Source organism: Ahaetulla prasina, chromosome 6 (assembly GCF_028640845.1).
Source record: "Ahaetulla prasina isolate Xishuangbanna chromosome 6, ASM2864084v1, whole genome shotgun sequence".
In the NCBI taxonomy this organism is placed as follows: domain Eukaryota; kingdom Metazoa; phylum Chordata; class Lepidosauria; order Squamata; family Colubridae; genus Ahaetulla; species Ahaetulla prasina.
This window is the reverse complement of record NC_080544.1, coordinates 19,420,182-19,445,165: the sequence shown is the minus strand read 5'-3', so window position 1 is coordinate 19,445,165 and position 24,984 is coordinate 19,420,182. Positions and strand designations below refer to the sequence as shown.

The following is a 24,984-nucleotide window of genomic DNA, read 5'->3' as shown; positions in this document are numbered from 1 at the left end:
CTGTAGGCGACAGAGAGGATAGGATGGGTAGCAAACTAAATTCCATTTTCTAAATGAGACTATAGATTTCGAAGGAGATTTAAGTGCTGTATTGTGTCGATGAAGATATGCCAAACCTATTGGGTATAGAAGAACAAAAAGAAAAAGGAAATGTCATTTTTTAAGGTTATCTCCTCTGGCATAAACGTACATACTGACACAAGCACAATACAAATAGAACAAATTAGTCCTAAAGATACAAAAAGACCAAAAAAAAGTGTGATCTTCATCTATTTCCGCATCTCTATAGACCAGGAGTCTCCAACCTTGGCAACTTTAAGACTTGTGGACTTCAACTCCAAAAGTTCCTCAGTCAGCTTTGCTGGCTGAGGAACTCTGGGAGTTGAAGTCCACAAGTCTTAAAGTTGCCAAGGTTGGAGACCCCTGCTTTAGATGGCCATTCACTTCTTGCTTCCCTGATCTTCTTTTTGGGATTGTGAATTTCTTACCTAATAGGAGATTTCTTACCTGGAGAGATGCTATTTAACCAAGATAGGAAGCAAATAGAAATGATTTTTCCCCCAACAGAAAAGTTTTCCTCCAGAAACGTTTTGGGAAGAAAAGGCCCATGTATGAACAAATACGGATTTCTTATTACACTAACAAATCTGAATCCTGATTTAGAACAAATCTAAGCCTTACTAGGTGGCTCAGTGGCTAAAACACTGAGCTTTTCAATCAGAAAGGTTGGCAGTTCGAATCCCTAGTACAGGTCTGCTGCGTGAACAGGGCAAGGGTGAAATCCAGCAGGTTCTGGTAGGTTCTGGAGAATCGGTAGCAGAATATGTCTGGAACCCATATCACATCTCTGACATTAATACAATCGAACGTGTCCAGAAATATTTTACAAGAAGAGTTCTCCGCTCTTCTGAAAACAACAAAAGGGGCCATGGTGGCTCAGGCTGTAAGATAGCCTGTTATTAAAACACAGCAGCCTGCAATTACTGCAGGCTCGAGTCCCACCAGGCCCAAGGTTGATTCAGCCTTCCATCCTTTATAAGGTAGGTTATTTATTATTATTATTTATTTGATTTTTATACCGCCCTTCTCCTGAAGGACTCAGGGCGGTGTACAGGCAAAATAAAACAAACAATACAAAGTACAATTTAAAATGCGATTTAAAAAACTTATTTAAATTAGCCTGGAAATTTAAAATTTACCATACATTAAAAACCCCATTTAAAATTGATAAAAATTTGACGTTAAAATTCAATTCAAGCCAGCCCCGCGTGGATGAAAAGGTGTGTCTTCAGTTCGCGGCGGAAAGTCCGAAGGTTAGGTATTTGGCGTAAACCCGGGGGAAGCTCGTTCCAGAGTGTGGGAGCCCCCACAGAGAAGGCCCTTCCCCTGGGGGCCGCCAGCCGACATTGTTTGGCGGATGGCACCCTGAGAAGTAAAATGAGGACCCAGATTGTTGGGGGGGCAATAAGTTGACTTTGTAAATATACAAATAGAATGAGACTATTGCTTTACACACTGTAAGCCGCCCTGAGTCTTCGGAGAAGGGCGGAATATAAATGTAAATAAATAAAATAATAATAAAAAAAACCTTATACCACCTGACTTGAAATCCTGGGATTAGAAAATTTAGAACTCCGCCGACTCCGACATGACCTGTGTTTAACACACAGAATCATCTATTGCAATATCCTTCCTGTAAAAGACTACTTCAGCTTCAATTGCAATAATACAAGAGCAAAAAATAGATTCAAGCTAAATGTCAACCGCTTCAAACTTGATTGCAGAAAATATTACTTCTGTAAAAGAGTTGTTAACGCTTGGAACTCATTACCTGACTCTATAGTCTCTACTCAAAATCCCAAAATCTTCAACCAAAAACTGTCTACTTTTGTTCTCACCCCATTCCTAAAAGGACTATAAGGGGCGTGCATAAGAGCACAAATGTGCCTTCCGTTCCTGTCCTATTGTTCCCTTTCATTATATCAAATTAATATAGTTATTGCATACTTTTACTTATATATTTTTATGTTTTTCTTTTTATGTACACTGAGAGCATATGCACCAAGACAAATTCCTTGTGTGTCCAATCACACTTGGCCAATAAAAAATTGAGTAGTTCAGAGACTCAGCAAATGCCATCTCTGGCTGGCCCCAGAGTAGGGTGGGAATGGAGATTTTGCAAGATCCTTCCTGTAAAAGACTACTTCAGCTTCAATTGCAATAATACAAGAGCAAACAATAGATTCAAACTTAATGTCAACCGCTTCAAACTTGATTGCAGAAAATATGACTTCTGTAACAGAGTTGTTAACGCTTGGAACTCATTACCTGACTCTATAGTCTCTACTCAAAATCCCAAAATCTTCAACCAAAAACTGTCTACTTTTGATCTCACCCCATTCCTAAAAGGACTATAAGGGGCATGCATAAGAGCACAAATGTGCCTTCCGTTCCTGTCCTATTGTTCCCTTTCATTATATCAAATTAATATAGTTATTGCATACTTTTACTTATATATTTTTATGTTTTTCTTTTATGATGTGTTGTTGTTTTATGTCGATGTTTACGTATACTGTTGTGACAAAATAAAAAAAATTGAGTAGTTCGGAGAACCGGTAGTGGAAATTTTGAGTAGTTCAGAGACTCAGCAAATGCCATCTCTGGCTGGCCCCAGAGTAGGGTGGGAATGGAGATTTTGCAATATCCTTCCCCCAGGAGTGGGGAGGGAATGGGGATTTTGCAGTATCCTTCCCCTGCCACACCCACCAAGCCACACCACTCCCACCAAGCCATGCCTAAAGAACCAGTAGTAAAAAAACAATTGGATTTCACCACTGGAGCAGGGGATTGGACTAGATGACCTCCAAGGTCCCTTCCAACTCTTTTACTGTTCCTGAATCTGTTAACCAATTTCTAATCCAGGCATATGAGAGGGAGACAATCAGGAGTTCTAGTTTGAATATCATTCTAGTTTTTTCCACCTAATAAATTTCTGATTACTTTAAACTGTTATTGACTGCAGCAGTTGAAAAACAGTTAAGTAGCACAGGCGAGTAAGATGATCATTTTTCAATGAACATTTTGGGTGAGTGTGCTACAAACTGGATAACAACCGTTCAAGAAGAAATCTAGTGTACTTTATTTTCCATAATGTAAATAATGTTGGTAACTCTCCGGGGAAGGGATATAAAAGTTTGAGGACTCTATACAGGTAACCATCAACTTGCAACCGTTTGTTTAGCGACTGTTTGAAGTTACAACAGCACTGAAAAAGTGACTTAATGACCAGTTTTCATACTTACGACCCAGTGGTGGGATTAAAATAATTTAACAACCAGTTCTCTGCCCTAATGACCAGCTGGGTAGGTGTGGCTTGGTGGTCATGTGGCCGTGTGGGCGTGGTCAACTCAATGTCACTCACATAGATGAGCACTTCGTCTTAGCTGTTACAATGTAATAAGGGTTAACCAGAGAGGCAGTTTCTGTAAGCAGGGCAATAAAGATTAGGCTAGAAACACCACCAGAATGTTTCCACCCTGCCTTCCTTACAGGATTAGCCCTGGAAAGTGGGAAAAAAGCCAAAATAAGATTTCTTCCAACAACCGGTTCTCCGAACTGCTTAGAAAGTTAACAACCGGTCCTCCCGAATAGGTGCAAACCGGCTGAATCCCACCACTGTTATAACCGTTGCGGGCATTCCCCATGTTCACCTGATCAAAATTCAGCCACTTGGCAACTGACTCATATTTATGACAGTTGCAGTATCCCGAGATAATGTGATCACTTTCGGCAACCTTCTGACAAGCAAAGGCAATGGGGAAGCCAGATTTGCTTAACAACCATGCTACTAACCTAACAACTGCAGCAGCGGTGGGTTTCAGCTGGAGAACCGGTAGTAAAACCTCTGACCGGCCGGCCCTGCCTCCATCTATTCTCTGCCTCCCGAGTCCCAGCTGATTGGGAGGAAATGGGGATTTTGCAATAATCTTTCCCAGGAGTGTGGTAGGAATGGGGATTTTGCAGTATCCTTCCCCAGAAGTGGGGTGGGAATGGAGATTTTACAGTATCTTTCCCCTGCCACGTCCACCAAGCCATGCCATGTCCACCATGAACATGGGGAATGCCCGCAACGATCATAACAGTGGTGGGATTCCATGCCCACCTACAGAACCGGTAGTAAAAAAATTTGAAACCCACCACTGAACTGCAGGGATTTCACTTAACAACTGTGGCCAAAAAAAAGAAGGTTGTGAAATGGAGCAAGATACTACCTCTATGACTTGGGATACAGATTGCCCCTCCCTTGACCTAAAACTGTTCGACAATAATTTGCTCCATAGCGTTAAACGTTGTACTCATTTGTAGATTTTAGATTGCACTTCGCTGAAAATGCTAAAGTACCATATGTAAGGATGGTTTTTATTGATAATGGTTTGGTGTTTTGGTGTTGTTTTTTTTGCAGCTTCGCAAAGCAATAATTGATCATATCTCGGACTCCTTCATGGACACGACTGTGCCACTTCTAGTGCTCACTGAAGCTGCTAAAAGTGGGCATGAAAAAGAAATCAAAGAATACGCTGCAATATTTACAGAGCATACACAGAGACTTATTGAGGTGAGGCTTGTAGAAATACTCTACAATATGCACTGTACAATGAATTAGGGTTTATACATAGAATATATTTGTTTTTTCTTAGCAGGATTTATTGGTTTCCGTGTTTTGATATTGACTCATTTCAGTTCACCCAGAAGTTGTTGTTTTAGCATTCTGCTACTTTTGTTGTTGCTCTCATTTGAACCCCTATACTGTAGATAAGTTGTCATTATGAGTTATTTACTACCTAAAGGCTATCTAATTACTGTAGCTGATTCCTGAACCCTTTTCTTCAAGGGGACTGGCCAGAATTAGGCAGATTCCAAAAATTTAGCATTCAGATTGTTTCTTGATGGAATCCTAATATCTATCTATATAAGGTAAAGGTAAAGGTTCCCCTCGCACATATGTGCTAGTCGTTGCCGACTCTAGGGGGCGGTGCTCATCTCCGTTTCAAAGCCGAAGAGCCAGCGATGTCCAAAGACGTCTCCGTGGTCATGTGGCCGGCATGACTCAACGCCAAAGGCGCATGGAACGCTGTTCCCACCAAGGTGGTCCCTATTTTTTCTACTTGCATTTTTACGTGCTTTCGAAACTGCTAGGTTGGCAGAAGTTGGGACAAGTAACAGGAGCTCACCCCATTACATGGCAGCACTAGGGATTCGAACCGCTGAGCTGCCGATCTTTCGATCGACAAGCTCAACGTCCTAGCCCCTGAGCCACCGCGTCCTCTTATCTATCTATATAGGAAGGCCCAAACTGAAAGCAGGACTCCCATGCAGTGGTGAAATGCTTCAAAGTCTGCTACCGGTTCGCTGCGTGCACATGTGCAGTGCATGCCAAATACACGCTTCATGTGCATGCTCACCCTAGGCGCTACCATGCAGCGCTGAAAAAGGAGGCTTAAGAAGCCTTTTCCAAAGTGGGGGGCGGGAACAGTTGTGCCACACGATTTAAATTCACTAGAAAGCAGGATAAATCGCACGGCATAACTGATTGTCGGAAATACCAGTTCATCCAAATAGATAGCACTTTTTTACTAACTTTGGGTGAACCGGTAGCTTTTATTACTACCGGTTCAGGCGAACTGGTCCAAACCAGTAGCATTTCACCGCTGCTCCCATGGAAAATCATTTTGTCAAGGCTTCTTAATTCAATTCAAATTAATTCCAGTTAATTTATTGCCTGATCCGCAGTGGTCTGTTCCATTCAATGCTGGTCAAAAGGAAGAACTGTTGAGCCTTTCAATACACCTCACCATATTCTTTACAATGGTGGCCAAAGCATATCTGACAAAATTCTTTGGTACTGAAAGCACTACGTCTGAGCAATTAGGAGACCTGATTGTTCCTTTTCCCATTCCACTGTGAACTTCAAAAACTGATTTGCACTTATGGAATTATTTATGGCTGTATATAATTTCATGTGAGGCATGCATCTAATTTTGCTTAGGGATTGCAAATGTCAAATTACATTGGAAAGAACATTGCAATGCTATTTTACTTTAACATTAATTATTGTTTATAGTTTTTCTGTTGTTAGCACTATCAGTATAGTATACTTGTTTGAGGAGTTGAAGAGTATGATGCCACAGTGATATTTTTATGTTCATGTGTATGTGTGCAGAAAAAAAAATTCAAATAATCTTGATTTTAAATTCAAGAAAATACTTTTCTTCTGGTATTCATCAGCTCTTTATTAGCATCCATGTCTTTTTTACTGTACAAGCTGCTTTATGTTAATTATCTTTTCAATAGTATGATATCTGGATATCTGAGCAATTTTGGAATATATAACATAGGGAAAGAAAAGGAATTATTTAGTTGACTTAAAATAAATGACATTATTATAGAGGTGATGTCTATGCATGTAAATGAAGAATTGTGCTTTTGAAACATGGTTCATAATCATTAAATATTTTCTGGCTGTGAGGGGAAAATTTGCAAACAGGGTATTCTGTAAACAGAAACCTTTTTTGGTTTTATTTCTCCTCAGGCTGGTTCCTCAGGGACAGTAGGTTAGGAATTCTTACCAATAGAAAAGAATATATGTAGTGCAATTATTATAACTTCTCGGTAGCACTGAATCACAGTGGTTGGTTCAAACCAGTGGTGAAATGTAATATTTGTTACTACCGGTTCTGTGGGCGTGGCTTGGTGGTGAGGGTAATGTGACTGTGTGGGTGTGGCTAATTTTTTTTTACTTTTAAAAGCATGTTTTTACAACCTTTTTGGCCGAAGAGGTTGTAGAAAAAATGCTTTTAAAAGCCTCTGATGATCCCAGGTGAGCTGTGAGATCATCAGAGGCTTTTTTTTTACTTTTAAAAGCATTTTTTTGGCCGAAGAAAAAATGCTTTTAAAAGTAAAAAAAAAACACCTCTGAAGATTGCGCGGCTCAGCTGGGCATGGGGGGTGGCAGGGATTTTTGCTACTGGTTCTCCGAACCACCTGCCGCCATCGCTACCGGATTGGGCGATCCAGTCCGAATTGAGAGCATTGAACCCCTGATCCAAACTATCAGAATACTAAAATAGTTTATATCATGACATAGATAAGTATAGACAACCTATGGTCACTAGCCACAGTCATCCCTAATTGAAAATTACAGACCAATCTGGAAGGAGGCAGAAATTCCAACTTGGGGTCTGCTTCAGCCTCCTGGTGCGGGGCTTTGGGCAAAGGCTGGAGGGAAGTGCTGGTGGTGGCGGGGAGCCGGAGGGCCTTGTTCCAGTTGGACTGCATCATGGTCTGGAACTGGCTAACCATCTCAGTCCGCTGAGCCTCCAGGCATCAGTACCTGGCCTTGTACTCCCACAGGTCTTCCCTCTGCTTGGAAAGCCTATGCTCGTAGTCCTCAGTGAGGTGCTTCTGCTGAGCTTCCTTCTTGGTCAGATCCAATTTGAACTGAGCTGTTTTGCCAATTCTTTCTCATGGTGGCTGCTTAGCTCCAATGACTGCTTCTTGTTGGGGCCTTAAGGAGCCCAGGTGGGCAGGCCAGGAGGAGCTGGGAGGGGAAGGGTGAGTAGAGGCTGGCGAAGCGCCCCTTAATGTGAATGATGCCCACCCAGTCACCTAAACCACCTAGCCACGCCCACCCAGCTGGTCATTAGACAGATCATATTAGTGGTCCGCGGGATTTAAAATTATGAATTTAGTGGTCCCTGAGGTCCAAAAAGTTGGGGACCCCTGCACTAGAGCAAGAGAGAGCAAGGGGAAATATCTCTCCGTGAAAGTTTGGGAAGGAGGACTTAGTAGAATTTGCAGGCAAGCAGCTGCAAACTTTGAGTCCCTGGAAATTGTTGCTTGTTCTAACAGAACTTTATATACCAGTTTTTACTGTACTTGGTGAAATCAAACTCTGTGGGCAGAGGACACACAGAGGGCAAGGGGTTACTTTTTCACCAATAATAAAAGAACAATTCATAACAATCATTAGAAGGAGAAGAAGAGAAGCGAAGGGTAGGTCAGCGATGCTGTGATACTCTGAAGGAGAAGAGGTCAGAGTTTTCCTCTTAATGCAGGTTAGTTTGCTTCCTATTTTGTTAAATCCAATTCTTAAAAGTTATACATGTGAAATGGCATCAGTGTAATCCAGGGGAAGAGGGACTGAGACCATTAAAAAAACCACAACACAACAGATAATGGAAATCGGGGGCCCTTTTTTATTTAGAATAGAATAGAATTTTAGAATAGAATTTTATTGGCCAAGTGTGATTGGACACACAAGGAATTTGTCTTGGTGCATATGATCTCAGTGTACATAAAAGAAAAGATACCTTCATCAAGGTACATCACTTACAACACTTAATGAAAGTCATAGGGTACAAATTTAACACTTAATGATACAACACTTAACGATAGTCATAGGCTACAAATAAGCAATCAGGATACAATCAATATCATTATAAATCATAAGGATACAAGCAACAAAGTTACAGTCATACAGTCATAAGTGGAAGAAGATGGGTGATGGGAACGATGAGAAGATTAATAGTAATGCAGATTTAGTAAATAGTTTGATAGTGTTGAGGGAATTATTTGTTTAGCAGAGTGATGGCATTCGGGGAAAAAACTGTTCTTGTGGTCTAGTTGTTCTGGTGTGCAGTGCTCTATAGCGTCGTTTTGAGGGTAGGAGTTGAAATAGTTTATGTCCAGGATGTGAGGGATCTGTAAGTATTTTGACAGCCCTCTTTTTGACTCATATAGTATATAGGTCCTCAATGGAAGGCAAGTTGGTAGCAATTGTTTTTTCTGCAGTTCTAATGATCCTCTGAAGTCTGTGTCTGTCTTGTTGGGTTGGAGAACCAAACCAGACAGTTATAGAGGTGCAGATGACAGACTCAATAATTCCTCTGTAGAGCTGGATCAGCAGCTTCTTGGGCAGTTTGAACTTTCTGAACCATGTATTCAACAATCTTTGAAATACTGCCACCACATCTTCCCTTATATCCTTATTCCTAATTTCGATAATTTATTTGAGATATTTCCTCTTCAAGCTCCATACATGTTTGGTCTATAACAGAGGTTTGAAAGTTTAGAGCTTCTTCCAAAAGACCTTTCAAAAATTCCTTCAAATCTTCTTGTAGCTTTTGCATTTGAACTGGCAAAATTCCAACATCCATAATAACATCAAGCTTTGTTTGCCTAGAAGCTATTTTTCACTTTAATTTTATACCTTACAGCCATCTCATTAAATTCAATAAATCTTCAAATCTTTTCATAAACTCTGTATTTGGGTTAGGTAAATCAATTCTATAATCCTTCCACTTTTCACTTTAAAATTTCTTCATGTAAATGTAAAATCCAGCAAATTTAAAGAGGACCGAGAGTGCAACAATGTTAACAAAGGCTTCCTTAAGTTTCACTTTAACTTTATACTTTGCAACAAAGTCAAATCTGGTCATAAACTCCTTATTTGGATTTAAATCAATTCTGCAGTCCTTCAACTTTTCTCTTTAACATTTCTTCACATAAGTATAAAATCCAACAAGTTTAAACAGAGTTAAGGGTGCTAATGATGCTAACAAGGACTTCCTTAACTTTCGTTTTCATGCCCTATTAAGCAGAGGCGCCATTTCCTTTCTTCTCTAGTACCATTCAAAGATCGAGTTGAAGTCTGGTGCTTACATCAGCCTGTCCTCCTGCCTTTGCTCCGTCTGCTTAAAGTAAATTAAGATTGATCTTCATCTTGATAGCAGAGATGGTCGTGGCGTTTTGTTCTGCATTAATAATAATTAATAAATTAATGCAGAGGGTCCTGGATCCAGAGCTTTTGCCAGGCTTAAATAGGGAGCTCTTACACTTTTTGCCCCTAGAATTTTTTCTGGGGCTCTTGGGGAGCTCTACCTCCGCCTGGCAGCTCACCTTTCCCTCTTCTCCCAAGGGAAAGGTTTCCAAGCCGTCAGACAGCTGATGAATGCTGTCTGAACGACTTTAACGAGATCACGGGGCTGACGGTCCGAAAGGACCATCTCCAATGCAATGCCTGCGGTGCCACCCGGAAGTCTCCCTATTGTCTTAACTGTTCTTGCCTCCTGGAAGCTCTGGGAATGTACGCACTGGGAACAGGCTTCCCTAGTTTTTCTGCCTTGCTGATGTCAGATTCTGGACACTCTGGAGGCAGCACATAATACCAGATAGCCCTGGCCCCCTCTCTGCCTCTGATGCAGAGCCCTCATCCGAGCCTTCCCCAGACTCCAGGACTGGCCCACATTTCTCCCAAACCTCCTCACTGTCCAAATCCGGACCACAACAAAAGAATGCCTGTGGCACAACATGTATCATCGCCAACACTGGAGTTTTTAAGAAGATGTTGGATAACCATTTGTCTGAATGGTGTAGGACTTCCTGCCTAAGCAGGGGGTTGGACTAGAAGACCTCCAAGGTCCCTTCCAACTCTGTTATTCTATTCTATCATCACCAGTATCCCTTTAGCTTCCTTCTACTCTGCTAGGCAAGGCTGCAAAGATATTCCAGGTGAAGAAAATGCCACTGAGAAAAGCAATTAAATCATCTGTTAGGCCAGAGGTCAGCAACTATGCTCCCTTTATGACCTATGGACCTCAACTCCATCTGAATTGATGTCTATTGGTAATAAAGGGGCCATAGTTACTCCCACCCACCCCCAAATCACACACAGTAGCCTCAGATTTTCTGACCTACGTAGGTAAGAAACTTGGCATCTCTATTTTATTTTTGCAAAGAGAATGGAAAGGGTTCCTAAACCAACCATTAAACTAGCCACAGATATATATTGTTTTGAATATATAAAGTTGTAACTGAATTATTCTGATTGTCAAAGACTTATGGGTTTTATTTAGGAATCTCTCATTGGTATTGAGTAATGTGTATGTATGTGATAGATGGCTTTTCTCTTAAAGATAATTGCTGCCTTCATTTTAATCAAATAAAAAGATAGCTGAGGGCTATTCCAATCCTGCTAGTGCTGGGTCAGAGAAATTCTCATGTTCCTCTAAGAATTCTGCTGTTTTATTTTTAGTAATCAGAATGATTATAATTTAGCTGACCAATATGTGTTATTGCTATTTTCTTATATAGCTATAAGAAACTTTTATTTAAAAGTTTGTTGATATGGCTCACTATTTATATGTATTCCTGAGCCACTGCATGATTAATGATATTGAGGGCATTTTCAGTAAATGAGAGTGCTTGGCTTGCCAGGGAATTAATTAGATAGCAGTTCCATGGCATCTAATCAGTTAGGAGTACATCACTTGTAAAATACTCCCAACTAAGCAGTCACACAAAAAAATCTTTGACATACGAATTATAAAATGTATTGATATATAAAGAAAAAATCCCAAACGGTTGTTGGCATAATTAAAAGAAAAATGGAAGAGGAGAATACAGATGAATGAAAATAATTCATACGAAGAAGCAATTTTAGTTTGGATGACATCTTTCTATAAACGCATTGAAAGCTAACATTACAATTTTATTTATTTATTTATTTAGATTTAGAAGGCTGCCTGACTCCCAAAGTTTCTGGGTAGCTTATCTAGTTAATGGAAAGGAAAACAATTAGAACTAATAGATCTTTCTACTATAACTTTTCTGGAATACAATTATTATGTAAAAAACTGCAACAACAACAACAACAACAACAACAACAGTAGTTTAAGTCCTAACCAAGGATCTAAGAGCTGTTAAGGTAACAGCTGAGTATATAGGCAGTTCTGAATAGGGTGGGTATTTTTTTGCTATTACTACTATTACTATTGGCTATTGGCTATTGGCTATTGATATTGGTACCTATTTCTATTGGTACAAACATTGATTTCTTCCTCCATAATCACTCACCTTCAATTTGCAAATCACTATATTTTGCATAAGTGACCTTTGCTGTGGTTATTAACATGTTGAATTTTTGCTTTCATGGTCTGCAGGGCTTGTCCTTGGGCAGCCAAATGAAGCCTTCAGTTTCTTTCTTTAGCACCCCTGATCTCAACCATCTCCATGTTAGCTTTGTATCTAACTTTACTTCAATATCCTTCAGGGATTGAATATGCATTGCCTTCTTTTTCCAGTTAGAAATGTGATCTCAATTGTTTCCTTTCAATATTCTGCTTTCAAACTCATTGTTTTCAAGAAGTTTCCCTTGTTCACCTCCTTTAGCAAAGGCGCTTTTGCTTTTTTTAATAGAATCATTTAAGCCGTGTTTTTCCTCTCTCATAGTTTGTTTTACCTGTAAGAGTCCTCTGCCACTCTGAGATCTAGGCAAGTACAATCGATCAATATCACTTTTTGGGTGCAGAGCTTGGTGCATTGTCATTAGTTTTCTTGTCTTTCGATCCAAGTTATCAAGTTCTAGTTGAGTTCAATGAATTATTCCAACTGAATATTGCAATACAGGCACTGGCCAGGTGTTAATTGCCTTTACAATATTTCCTCTACTTAGCTTTGATCTCAAGATTTTCGAGACTCGCTTTATGTATTTTGTTGAAGTAGCTTCCTTGACTTCATTGTGCAACAGGTTAGAGGCTACCAAAGCTCCTAAGTACTTGTACTTCCTTCTGGTGTTATTGCTTTTGTTCATTATCAAGTTCGAATCCATCATCTTCAACAAGTTTTCCTGCCTTAACAGCAATTGTTGCAGATTTGTCAATGCCAAATTGCATTTCAATGTCTCTGCTAAAGTCCTCAGTGTTTTTTCAGCAGTGAACTCAATTCAACTTTTGTTTTTCCAAACAGTTTTAACTCACCTATCTAGAGCAAATAGGAAATTTTCAACCCTTTTTTTTAACCAATTCATAGCTACAGTTTGTTTTGTTCAAAATGCTTGTCTCGGCTAGCTCAGCCACAGTTGTATCAGATGCCGTGAAAAGAAACAAGCCAACTTGGTTTTCTTTCTGATAGTGACTTCGTTTATTAGATCTGCTACAAACCGGGTTTCAGTAAAAGTTGAAGTCTTTCTGTATAAAGTCAGCGCTGAGAGCTTCTGCCTCTCAGCCCCTTTTAAACATCCTGCGCTTCTCAGATCCCGCCAGATTAGGTTTAAAACTCTTAATGCCTTTTTTGCGATGTAGTTACAGTGGGCTTTGGCACTTAGGTCATTGGATATGAAGACTCCAAAGTCTGACAGCTTCATGGACGTCTGCATGAATTTCTGGATGTTGCTGCCAATTCCAAAAAACATCTAAGCATTTCTATCTGGTTCAGGAGAACCGGTGGGGGCAACTGCGGGATGCCCGGCCCACCTGCACAGACGTCATGACGTCCCATTTTTCCACATTTTTGAGGCTGTGTGCATGTGTGGAAGACTTTGTGCATGCTCATAGGTGGTGCATGCACACATTTGCAAGCAAGTAGGGAAGGTAAGTGAATTTCACCCCTGGATGGTTTTTGTAAAATCAGGGTATTCGGGTCTGATAAATTCAATTTTTCAAAATATCAATGAAGTCCTTTAGCTATCACTCTGAAGGCTCCAATCGTTATTGGTATAATAATAGATCCCCCCCCCCCATAAGCATTTAACTTCAATCTGCAAATTGTGATATTCTGTAATTTTTTCCAATTCTTTTCTTTTTCCCTCAATCCTGCATGTTATAGCAACATCAATGAACCAGTTTTTTCTTTTCTTTTCAAGAAACTATTATATTAGGCATGTTATGAACAAGATGCCTCCCTGTTTGGATCTTAAATTTTCATAAGATCTTAACCCACATAAGATCTTAATCCAAAATTTTCGGTACGTGACGCGGTCCCAGTAGTTTTTACTACATTCAAATTCAGACCTCTGTAAAGTTTCCAACAAATAACACCGGCAACTCAGTCATATCCTGCTTGTAGTTAGTTTGTGAAATTTTGCTGCAGCCTCTGATCAAATGATCAATTATTTCATCCTGTTCCCTAGAAAGGCACCATTTGCTATTGTTTGTTTCGTGTTGAATTTTCACCTTCTGTTGTGTCTGCACCCCCCGAGCCGGGCCCCCTGCCAGAAAGTGACTTGGAAAGTGAGCCATCACTTGGAAGGGCCATCAGGACTTACGTCGGGAGCACCGGCTTCCCTGGCTCAGCTCCAGGAGCCAGAGGCAGGCCAGGTGGAGGAGATAACGATGCTTCAGTCCCCTGATTCTTCCCCCCCAGGCCACGCCCCCAGACCCGGCTGATGGCAATCAGGCCTGGCTGGACCCTAGGTTTCGTAGGCAGGCGAGGCGGGAACAACAGAAGCAGGGGTGGGGCAGGCCTAGGAAGTGCTGAGTCATGGAGCCCCACAGGATATAAAATCAGCAAGGGCTGCTATATCTCTTCGTAGCAAGCAAATCAACTGCTTAACTAGAGCTGAAGTACTGTTTGTTCCTGGTTGACTCATCAAGAGAGATAACAGAGACACTTGGCAGACGCTCGCTAGTTGGCTGCCAGAAGCTGATAGTTGCCGGCTAATTAAGTCATCGCTCGGACTGAGGTGAGGGGGACAGAACATGGCTTAGGGCCTGGGTACTTACGGGACCGCCTGCTGTTACCACATGCCTCCCACCGACCCGTACGCTCTCACAGAGAGGGAATTCTCAGGGTGCCGTCCACCAAACAATGTCGGCTGGCGGCCCCCAGGGGAAGGGCCTTCTCTGTGGGGGCTCCCACACTCTGGAACGAGCTTCCCCCGGGTTTACGCCAAATACCTGACCTTCGGACATTCCGTCGCGAACTGAAGACACATCTTTTCATTCGCGCGGGGCTGGCTTGAACGGAATTTTATTAATTTTAAATTTTTATTAATTAATTTTAAATGGGGTTTTTAGTCTAGTATATTTTAACCTATCAGGCTAATTTTAAAATAAGTTTCTTAATCTGCATTTTAAATTGTATATTGTGTTATCTGTTTTTATTTTTGCCTGTACACCGCCCTGAGTCCTTCGGGAGAAGGGCGGTATAAAAATCAAATAAATAAAAAATAAATAAATAAAAACACCTTCACCCACTCAATTATTTGGCAATGCTTGTTTTTCAGCCACTAAAACAAAGCCTGCAATTTTTTTTTCTTTAACATTCCTGATCTTAACCAACTCCGCGTGGGATTTTTATTGGCTTTTCTTTCTGTATCCTTTGGCTTTCAATAGTTTCTTTTCTATATTCAGCTTTTATCTTGGTTCTTTTCAAGAATCATCCTTTGATTGACTTCTTCAACAGAGATTCTTGGCTTTTCTTAATATGGTCATTAAGGCAATGTTTTCCTTCCTCCACAGTTTGTTTCACCTGTAGGTGTCCTCTACCCTTTTCAGTTCCTGGCAAATACCGCCAATCAATATCGCTTTTTGGATCCAAAGCATAGTGCATTTCATTGTTTACCAATCCAAGTTTGTTTGTTTGTTTGTTTGTTTGTTTGTTTGTTTTGTCAAATACATATTAAATAATATATTTAAGTATGAATTGACTACATAAAATGAATACAACTAAAGGGAACATTAGGACAGGGAGGGTAGGCACGCTGGTGCTCTTATGCATGCCCCTTACAGATCTCTCAGGAATGGGGTGAAGTCAACAGTAGACAGTCTTAGGTTAAAATTTTGGGGATTTTGGGATGAGACCATGGAGTCTGGTAGTGCATTCCAGGCATTAACAACTCTGTTACTGAAGTCATATTTTCTGCAGTCGAGATTGGAGCGGTTCACTTTAAGTTTGAATCTATTGTGTGCTCGTGTATTGTTGTGGTTGAAGCTGAAGTAGTCATTGATGAGCTGTATTCGAGAATTGGTCTAGCAAATGTTTTGTATACGAGTTATCGAGTTCCATCTGGTCCAATCTACAGAAAATTGTCTAGGGCAGGGGTTGGCAACCTTAAACACTCAAAGAGCCGCAAAAGTCCTAACCAGAAGCCCCCGTTCAATTCTGGAGCTGACCGGAAGTCCAGTTCCCCCACCATAGAGTCTCCTCCTAGCGCAGCGTCCTTTTCCCTTTGCTGACTAGAAGTCCCTATCCCCACCATAGAGTCTCCTCCTAGCGTGGCATCCTTTTTCCTCTACCTGTACTAACTGAAAGCCCTATCATTTGTGGAGCCGACCAGTAACAGGGAGCCACAGCAGAGGGATGAAAGAGCCACATGCGGCTCCAGAACCGCAGGTTGCTGACCCCTGGTCTAAGGAAATGAAAACATTAGGCAATGCTGTCTGTAATGAAATTTAGAGATATTTGCATCCAATGCACCAGTTTAAAACTGATTTGAGAATTCTTCCCAGCCGAAAAAGTTCCCTCTCTGGGTCCTGTTCCTGGGGTCAAATGCTTATATTAAATTCATAGTTGATAAAAAAAAAACACCTTCAAAACACCATTCATAGTATTTTGTGCTACAAGGAAATCTACGAGGGGAGCAAAGTGAAAACATCTGTGAAACTAAAATCTGGTCTTAGTAATTACTGCAAATGCAATAATATCTCTCTTGTGTTGCTTTCCCATTTTGATCAGAGAAAGGAATGAGCTTTCTTTGAAAGTCAAAAATTTGTAATGGTGCCCACGAGAAAGGCAGCTATGAATGAATCATGTATATTGGGGAACTATGCAGATGTTTATATATACTTTCGTGCAAGGAATTGTTAATTCGGTCCTCGTCTGGTGCTGCTGGGGTTTTGTTTTTTTTAAGTATCCCTTTCTTCCATAAAAATATTTGATCAGGTCCATGTCGTTATTATTATTATTTTAAAACAAACTCCCTGTAAATATTCTGTGTATGTTTGTTAGGATGTACATTATTCATATATTTATTAGCATTGGATGTTTTCCTTGAATGGTTTTATTTTTCTGTGACTGATAATTTATGCAAAGGATGAAAGAATGCGGCTTTTAAACCATGTGATTATCTCATAAGATTAAAAGGCCATTTTTAATGAAATACTGACTAACTAGGATTTGAAAAGGTAATGCAATAATATAACTACACTAGGAATGAAAAGGAAGAGAAAGAAAATTTGAATGTTAAAAATGGCTATCATGTTGGACTTTGTGGATTCTTTGATCAGGAATCCAATAATTTATGTAGAAATTTCATTTATCCACATCCCTCTGATGTAATTATTATATATATATGTATGTATGTATGTATGTATGTATGTATGTATGTATAAGTATAAGTATAAGTATAAGTATATGTATATGTATATGTATATGTATATGTATATGCATATGTATATATATGAATGTGGTACTATTTTACTATTTTTGCATTATACCCAAAGTGGCTTTGGTGGCAAAAATAGACAATGATGAATGTGGATTTGGTGATTATGCAATCAAAATCTTACCTAAAGACAGAATATATTTTGTTCCAAACACATTACATATTAATGTGATGGGACTGGAGGCTAAAACATATAAAGAATGATTGTTGGAATTGGGTATGCCTAGTTTAATGAAAAGAAGGACTAGGGGAGACATGAAAGCAGTGTTCCAATATCTCAGGGGTTGCCACAAAGAAGAGGGATACAGGCTGTTCTCCAAAGCACCTGAGGGTAGAACAAGAAGCAATGGGTGGAAACTGATCAAGGAAAGAAGCAACTTAGAACTAAGGAAAAATTTCCTGACAATTTGAACAATTAATAAGTAGAACGACTTGCTTGCAGAAGTTGTGAACGCTCCAACACTGGATGTTTTTAAGAAGATGTTGAATAACCACTTGTCTGAAGTGATATAGGCAGGGGGTTAGAATAGAAGACCTCCAAGGTCCCTTCCAACTATTCTATTCTATTCTATTCTATTCTATTCTATTCTATTCTATTCTATTCTATTCTATGCTCCCCTCCCCTCCCCTCCCCTCCCCTACTCTATTCTACCCTACCCTACCCTACCCTACTCTACTCTACTCTATTCTATTCTATTCTATTCTATTCTATTCTATTCTATTCTATTCTATTCTATTCTATTCTATTCTATTCTTGAACAAATTAAAACACTCTCTCTCTCTCTCTCTCTCTCTGTGTGTGTGTGTGTGAATGATATGGACATGGAAACTTTTGCATCATTTCTAAAGGAGAGATGTCTATGTATATTTGAGTCAAGAATTCGTTCCTTGGAAAATGGAGGTTGCATTTGGGATTGCATTTCAAGATACCATCCATGACCAGCTACATGTGTCTGAGGAGGTGTTGCTAACAAATGTGCTTGCACTTTAGAAAAGCACCACAATAACCTTCTTTCAGGCTTTTATGAGCTCACCCATATTGGTCGTAGCTGACTGCTGCATGATTTCCTACGGCGGGATTCAAAAAGGATTCAAAAGCTGTGTGATTCCTCCCCCCCCGAAATTCATGATCCATAGTTGAAGATACCTATGGACCACCCTGTGGATCCTGAAATGTGTCTTGGCAAGGGGAGTGTTTGCTTCAAGATGGGTCCCCTCTGATTTGACTATCCAATGTTGAATCATTCTCTGCAACTAAAAGAAGCGGTTTTGTTTAAAGATTTTGTATAGGTTATAGCCCAGACACTGCATTGAGTCCTACAGTGCCATTTTTTAGTTTGGAAATGTTTACATGGTGAGCAATAAACTATATTTCTTTATTCTTTTGTTAGATGTGCATCCAGCTTTTCTTCCAGAAATAAAAAGCAGCATATATGTATATGTTTGTGTTTGTGTGAATGTGTGTGTGTGTGTATAAAACACTCCTTCTGACATTATTTTAATTATTAAAAATAAAACATACAAAACCCCCAATTCTATTGGGCGGGGGGAACAAAATTAAACAAAATTAAAATAATAGCTCATGTTGCTATTATTCTACCAGGTATGGTAAAATCATGTGTTGTGTCTTGTCCGATCTCACCACATCCGGGGCCTTCTTATCAGCTTCCGAACATGGAGGAATGTCCTAGTATGCCTCCCGGCCCCAGCCCTGGCTCCATGCCCAGACAGGCTGAAGAGGAGGAAGTATCTCCAGCCCCCAGCTCTGGCTCCATGCCCAGGCAAATGGAGCAACTAGACCCCTCCCCCTCCTCCACAGCATGTGAGCCTGAGGGAGGTCAATTGCCAACAGCTGCAGACTGGAGTGACCCTCGCGTCAGAAGACTTGATAGATGGAGGCAACAGAAGGAAGGGAGGGGCAGGCCTGGATAAGTGCTGAGTCATGGAGCCACACCCCATGGCCTATATAAAGGACCTGCTTTCTGGCATTCTCTGAGTCAGGCAAAGTCTAAACATATCTTGCTGAAGTCACTTTCTGGTCTCCTGCCTGCCCTGAGGACTTTGCTAGGACTTTGGCAGAGCTGCAGAGGCACGCCTGATTCGGATTTTTCTGACCCGGCCGTCAGCGGAGGAGTGGGACACGACATCATGCCCTCAATGCAATCTGAATCCACATAACATGCTAAAATGGAATAGAGTTGGCTTGGCTTTAATTTTGTCTGTTGTTTAAACCTTGACATTTTGTTTGTGCACTACTGTTCGTATGGCTTAGTTGATGTATGGGACCCCGGTCAAATGTGATTAATCAACAAAGCTCAATTGACAAAATAAGGACTTAGTTACCAGTGGTGAAATCCATTTTTTTTTACTACTGGTTCGGTGGGCGTGGCTTGGTGGGTGTGGTGTGGCTTGGTGAGCGTGGCTTGATGGGCACGGAAGGGGAAGGATGCTGCAAAATCTCCATTCCCACCCCACTCCAGGGGAAGGATATTGCAAAATCTCCATTCCGACCCCACTCTGGGGCCAGCCAGAGGTGGTATTTGCCTGTTCACCGAACTGCTTAAAATTTCCGCTACAGGTTTATTTATTTTATTTATTTATTTATTTTGTCACAACAATATATGTAGGTATCATACAAAAAGATTATATAGTATATAAACACACATATGAGTAAATATAAGGAGGTATAAGCATATATATATATATAGGAAGAAGAAAAGAAAAACAATAGGACAGGAACGGTAGGCACGTTTGTGCGCTTATGCACGCCCCTTATGGTCCTCTTAGGAATGGGGTGAGGTCAATAGTAGAAAGTTTTTGGTTGCTTTTAGGATTATGAGAAGAGACCACAGAGTCAGGTAAAGTATTCCAAGGTTCCCCGAACTGCTCAAAATTTCCACTTCTGGTTCTCCAGAACCTGTCAGAACTTGCTGGATTTCACCACTGCTTAGTATTTGTGTAGTATGTGAACCCAGCCTAGAGATTTGAAAATTATAAACTTTTCCTAGGCCAACCTTTAGAAATGTAGGCAATGCAACAGACGTAAAGCAATTGTATGTTCAGACTGGGGTATAGAATAGAAAAGCCTGCAGTGGTGAATACTGAAGCAATTGAACAGGTTTCACTGAGTGCTAAATTTACATTGCAACCCACTCTAGACTAACAAGAAATGGAATAATTCAGAATTGAATAATCAGCGCAGCCTAGTTTCTTCAGCTGGAATAGCGCCCAGTCCAATTAGCGGCTTCAACTAATTCAAGGAAAATCTAGCCCACATATAAAGCAAAAGTTTTAAAATGATTCTTTGGGAAATCAAGCAGATGAATTCCTTACGTCAGGAAGAAGAGCACAAAATTAAACACAAGAAAAACCAAACCAGAGACCTTCATTGACCTCTTGATAGAGCATTTTAAAAAAGCGATTGGTCAGTGAGCTGAACTTTTGAGACACATTCACTTCCTTGTACTGGCAGAAATACCGCAGTTGTGATATCCTGAATGAGAACATCATTAGGAGCTGTGTTACATCGCAGAGTTTTATCATAATAAACTGATATAATTACTGGATTCTGAATTAAAACTTCAAAGAGCCATTACGCACACTCATTTAGGTTGAGCAAATAACAGCAAAAGGAAATTAAAAATTCTCTCAAGCTGAATATACAGTATATATATCACTCTGGATATAGAGCATTGCACACCAGAACAACTAGACACAAGAACAGTTTTCCCCCGAAAACCATCACTCTGCTATAGAACTAATTCCCTCAACACTGTCAAACTATTTACTGAATCTGCACTACTATTAATCTTCTCATAGTTCCCATCATCAATCTCTTTCCACTTATGACTGTATGACTATAACTTTGTTGCTTGTATCCTTATGATTTATATTGATATTGTTTCCTGATTGCTTATTTGTACCCTCTGACTATCATTAAGTTTTGTACCTTAGAATTCTTGATGAACGTATCTTTTCTTTTATGTACAGTGAGAGCGTATGCACCAAGGCAAATTCCTTGTGTGTCCAATCACACTTGGCCAATAGGGAAAAAAAATATCTATTCTTAAATTCTATTCTATGAAGAAAAAACATAAGTGAGTCTCATTTATCACAAGGTCAAAGAGTAGTTTCAGCAAGAGCTACCAAAAAGAAATAGACATAACATGGACTACTTCTGAGAGAATAAGCATCTTCCATAGACATATGCCATCAGACATCTCGCAACACAGAAATAAGATAAACATGTCAAATGCTGCAAGGTGTGCAAAGTATTTGCAATTTAAACTGTAACATCGGTTGTACAAAATTAGAACGTATATTGATTTCACCCAGCTGACATAATCCACTTATGGAAAAAGTCGAGTAGTTAAGGCACCAAACTAGAAGGCAGGAGACTGTGACTTCTAGTTCCACCTTAGCTATGAAAAATGGCTGGGTGGCCTTGGACCAGTCACTTTCTCTCTCAGCCCCACTCACCCTCCACTCACGTGTTGTTGTTGGGAAAATAGGAGGAGGAAGGAATATTAGGTATGTTTGCCGCTTTGAATTATGTAAAGGCAATGAATGAATGAATGATACGTATGTATGTATGTATGTATGTATGTAGAGGGACGCGGTGACTTAGTGGGTAAGACGCTGAGCTTGTCAATCGAAAGGTCAGCAGTTCAGTGGTTCGAATCCCTAGTGCCGCATAATGGGTGAGTTCCCGTTACTTGTCGCAGCTTCTGCCAACCTAGCAGTTTGAAAGCACATAAAAAATGCAAGTAGAAAAATAGGGACCACCTTTGGTGGGAAGGTAACAATGTTCCGTGCGCCTTTGGCACTTAGTCATGTTGGCCACATGACCATGGAGACGTCTTTGGACAGCGCTGGCTCTGCGGCTTTGAAACAGAGATGAGCACCGCCGTCTAGAATCGGGAACGACTATCACATATGTGTGAGGGGAACCTTTACCTTTGTGTGTGTGTGTGTGTGTGTGTGTGTGTGTGTGTGTGTGTGTGTATTCTTCCTTTCAGTGGTGTGTAGTTTGTTACAAGGAAACCACAGTCTTGACATCTTGTTTTGATTTGCGTTTCCTCTTCTCTCTCTTTATTTATTTATTTAGGTAGGTGACATGACTAGACGTTAGGTAGGATAGAAAGAAAATGGTTTTTAGTAAAAGCTGACATGATTAAAAGTTAGAATAAGTGATAGAAATAGAAGGGGGAATGTAAGTGTATACACTTTTATATAATAAAACAAAGTAACAATAAGGGAAAACACGGAATAATTGAATAATGACAGATTGTAACTTATTATAATTGTGTATCATTATTAGAAATATATAAGTTGATTGAATCTAATAATTATGATTAATTTTACGACTTTTATTTGTATTAGAATGTATGACACCCAGGTGCCACACTTCACACATTGATTTGATATATTTGTAAAAAATAAAAAACTTAAAAGACATCAAAATTGGATGCTAAGAATAGACAGGAGACAGCTGTTTGTTTCTATGCCATTTTCCATGTTCAAAACATACCTCAATGTGTGATTTAAAAACGAAACCGTTTGTATTATTTTTGAGTACTTTTTACTCAATGTATGTATTTTAGTAATTTTGTGAAACTAGATGCAGAAAATATGAAAAATGATGGAGAAATTATCACTGGCTCTAATTTGAGTATTTATCCAGCAAATCTGGTCAGTTTGTATGAAACTGCAGACTTGAGCCAAATATTCTAAGCTAGGAGAGGCCTCCAACTGATTGATCTGAAAAATGGTTACCAATCTTTATCGCCACATTTGAGGAGATCACATTTCCAACATTTTCCCTACCCCTACTCTCAATTTGTGATAGGCAGAATGATCTAATTTTGCCAGCAAAGGCATGGGGTAGGGTGGAAAGTTTAATCAAGGTGACGGACATTCCAATGCAATTAATAGTCTTCCTCCTTGATCCCGTCAGCCCTGGAGGCCATCTTTTTCTTTGGATCTTCCTGGGTGCCATACTTAGTGCTGTGGGAAACTGGGAGAGGGGATTGCATGGAGTGGTAGAGATATCTAGCCATAACAACATTCTTTTCTCTGGGAGTCAAGGACGTTGGAGTGTGTGTGACTAGGAGGCATCTCCAGTTGGGACGATGGATTGATTGGACCATGTGATGGACATGTGGGTGCAGGGGAAGGGATTTGGACTTTCCTTTGGGTGGGGAAAGCCTGGAACCTTTCAGATTTGGGTTTCCCAGATGTGCCAATATAACACCTCTAATAAAGTAGAACTTTGAGGAACTTCTACTCTTGGAGTCTTCTTTCATTGGGGGTTACTTGGAACCCTGACATTTACATCTGGGCCCTTGATTGTGCAGTTGCAGCCTCCCTCCCCATCTTGACTTGACTTTTCTGATCGCCTGTGGGTGCTCCGGCTTACTTTTCCACTAATCTTGTAATAAATTTTAGAACTATAAAGAGTGTAACATCATGAAAAAAAATTCCACAGTTTGAAAAATGCCACAAAATCAGACCTCCTGGTGGAATTATGTGAATTAAAACACCTAGGTAACTGAACCAGAACCCAACTTACTTAACCAATATGTATTCAAATTTATGATGCCGCCAGTCAGCAGACAGCGTCCCTTGATCATATTTCATCCATTTGAATTTGGAAAAGGTGTTTATTAAGTTGTGATTGATTTTGGCAGACTGTTTCTCGAGAAAACAGAAATAGCTAACATGACTTGTTTCCCTAGACGTCTTTGTTCTGGGCAAGTGGAGCAGAGTTATTGGATCTTTCAAATTAAGTGATTTCTAAACATCTGGGGGGGAGGCTTGCTTCAAATAATGCAAATGTTTGAAAAATATGGCACTTTCAGCTATTTCCTACTCACTCCTGGTCTCGGAAAACAATGAATTATAATAGTACAGGTTGTTTTGCAGTCTCTCAGGACTTAACGGACTCCACAAATCCGTTTTCCACATGCTGCTGGGTATTTTATTTTTTCATCTCTCTCTCTCTCTACTAAAGGTCCCTGGGTTGGGAATGAGCCACCATTCTGCATTAAAATGAATTTGTTGAGCTAGTCTGTTAAGGGTTTCCTTTCCGTGCCAACAATAACTGCACCAGACAGCATTGGAAGACAAAAAGATTGGAACTGATTAAAGTTGATGTCCTGGCTAGAGGATGAACAGAGGGCAGGACTGCGTATTGACTTACCTTCGCTACCAGTTCGCAAATGTGAGCACGCACGTGCGCTTTGCGGGCATGCAACACCTCTGCTCATGCACAGGACCTTCTGCACATGTGCAGAACATCAAAAAATGGACGTGATGACATCCGAGCGGGTGGGCAGAGCCACCTGCAGCCGCTGCTACCGGTTTGTCTGAACTGGATAGAACCTGCTAAATACCACCACTGCTCAAGGGGATGCTTTTCAGATAGCCCTTGACTTACAATTGGTTGCTTAGTTATCATTTGAAGTTGCCTGGAGCAGGGGTGAAATGTTCCTGGTTCGGACCAGATCAGCTGATCCGGTAGCGATGGCGGCAGGTGTTTCGAAGAACCGGTAGCAAAAAACCTTGCCCCTTCCCCCGCCCATGGCCACCCAGTGCCCGGTCGCCCGCTTTTTTATTATTATTATTATTTATTTACATTTATATCCCGCCCTTCTCCGAAGACTCAGGGCGGCTTACAGTGTATAAGACAATAGTCTCATTCTATTTGTATATTTACAAAGTCAACTTATTGCCCCCCCAACAATCTGGATCCTCATTTTACC

General features: G+C 40.4%; 1 protein-coding gene across 1 annotated transcript in view; it reads left to right on the top strand.

Moving 5' to 3' along the window:
- The window catches only part of CTNNA3 (catenin alpha 3), a 1,121,082-nt gene that overhangs the window by 548,430 nt on the left and 547,668 nt on the right, over window positions 1-24,984 (top strand). Inside the window, exon 9 of the mRNA XM_058187693.1 lies at window positions 4,463-4,615. Coding sequence (XP_058043676.1) covers window positions 4,463-4,615 — 153 coding nt within the window. The remainder of the gene's footprint in view (window positions 1-4,462; window positions 4,616-24,984) is intronic.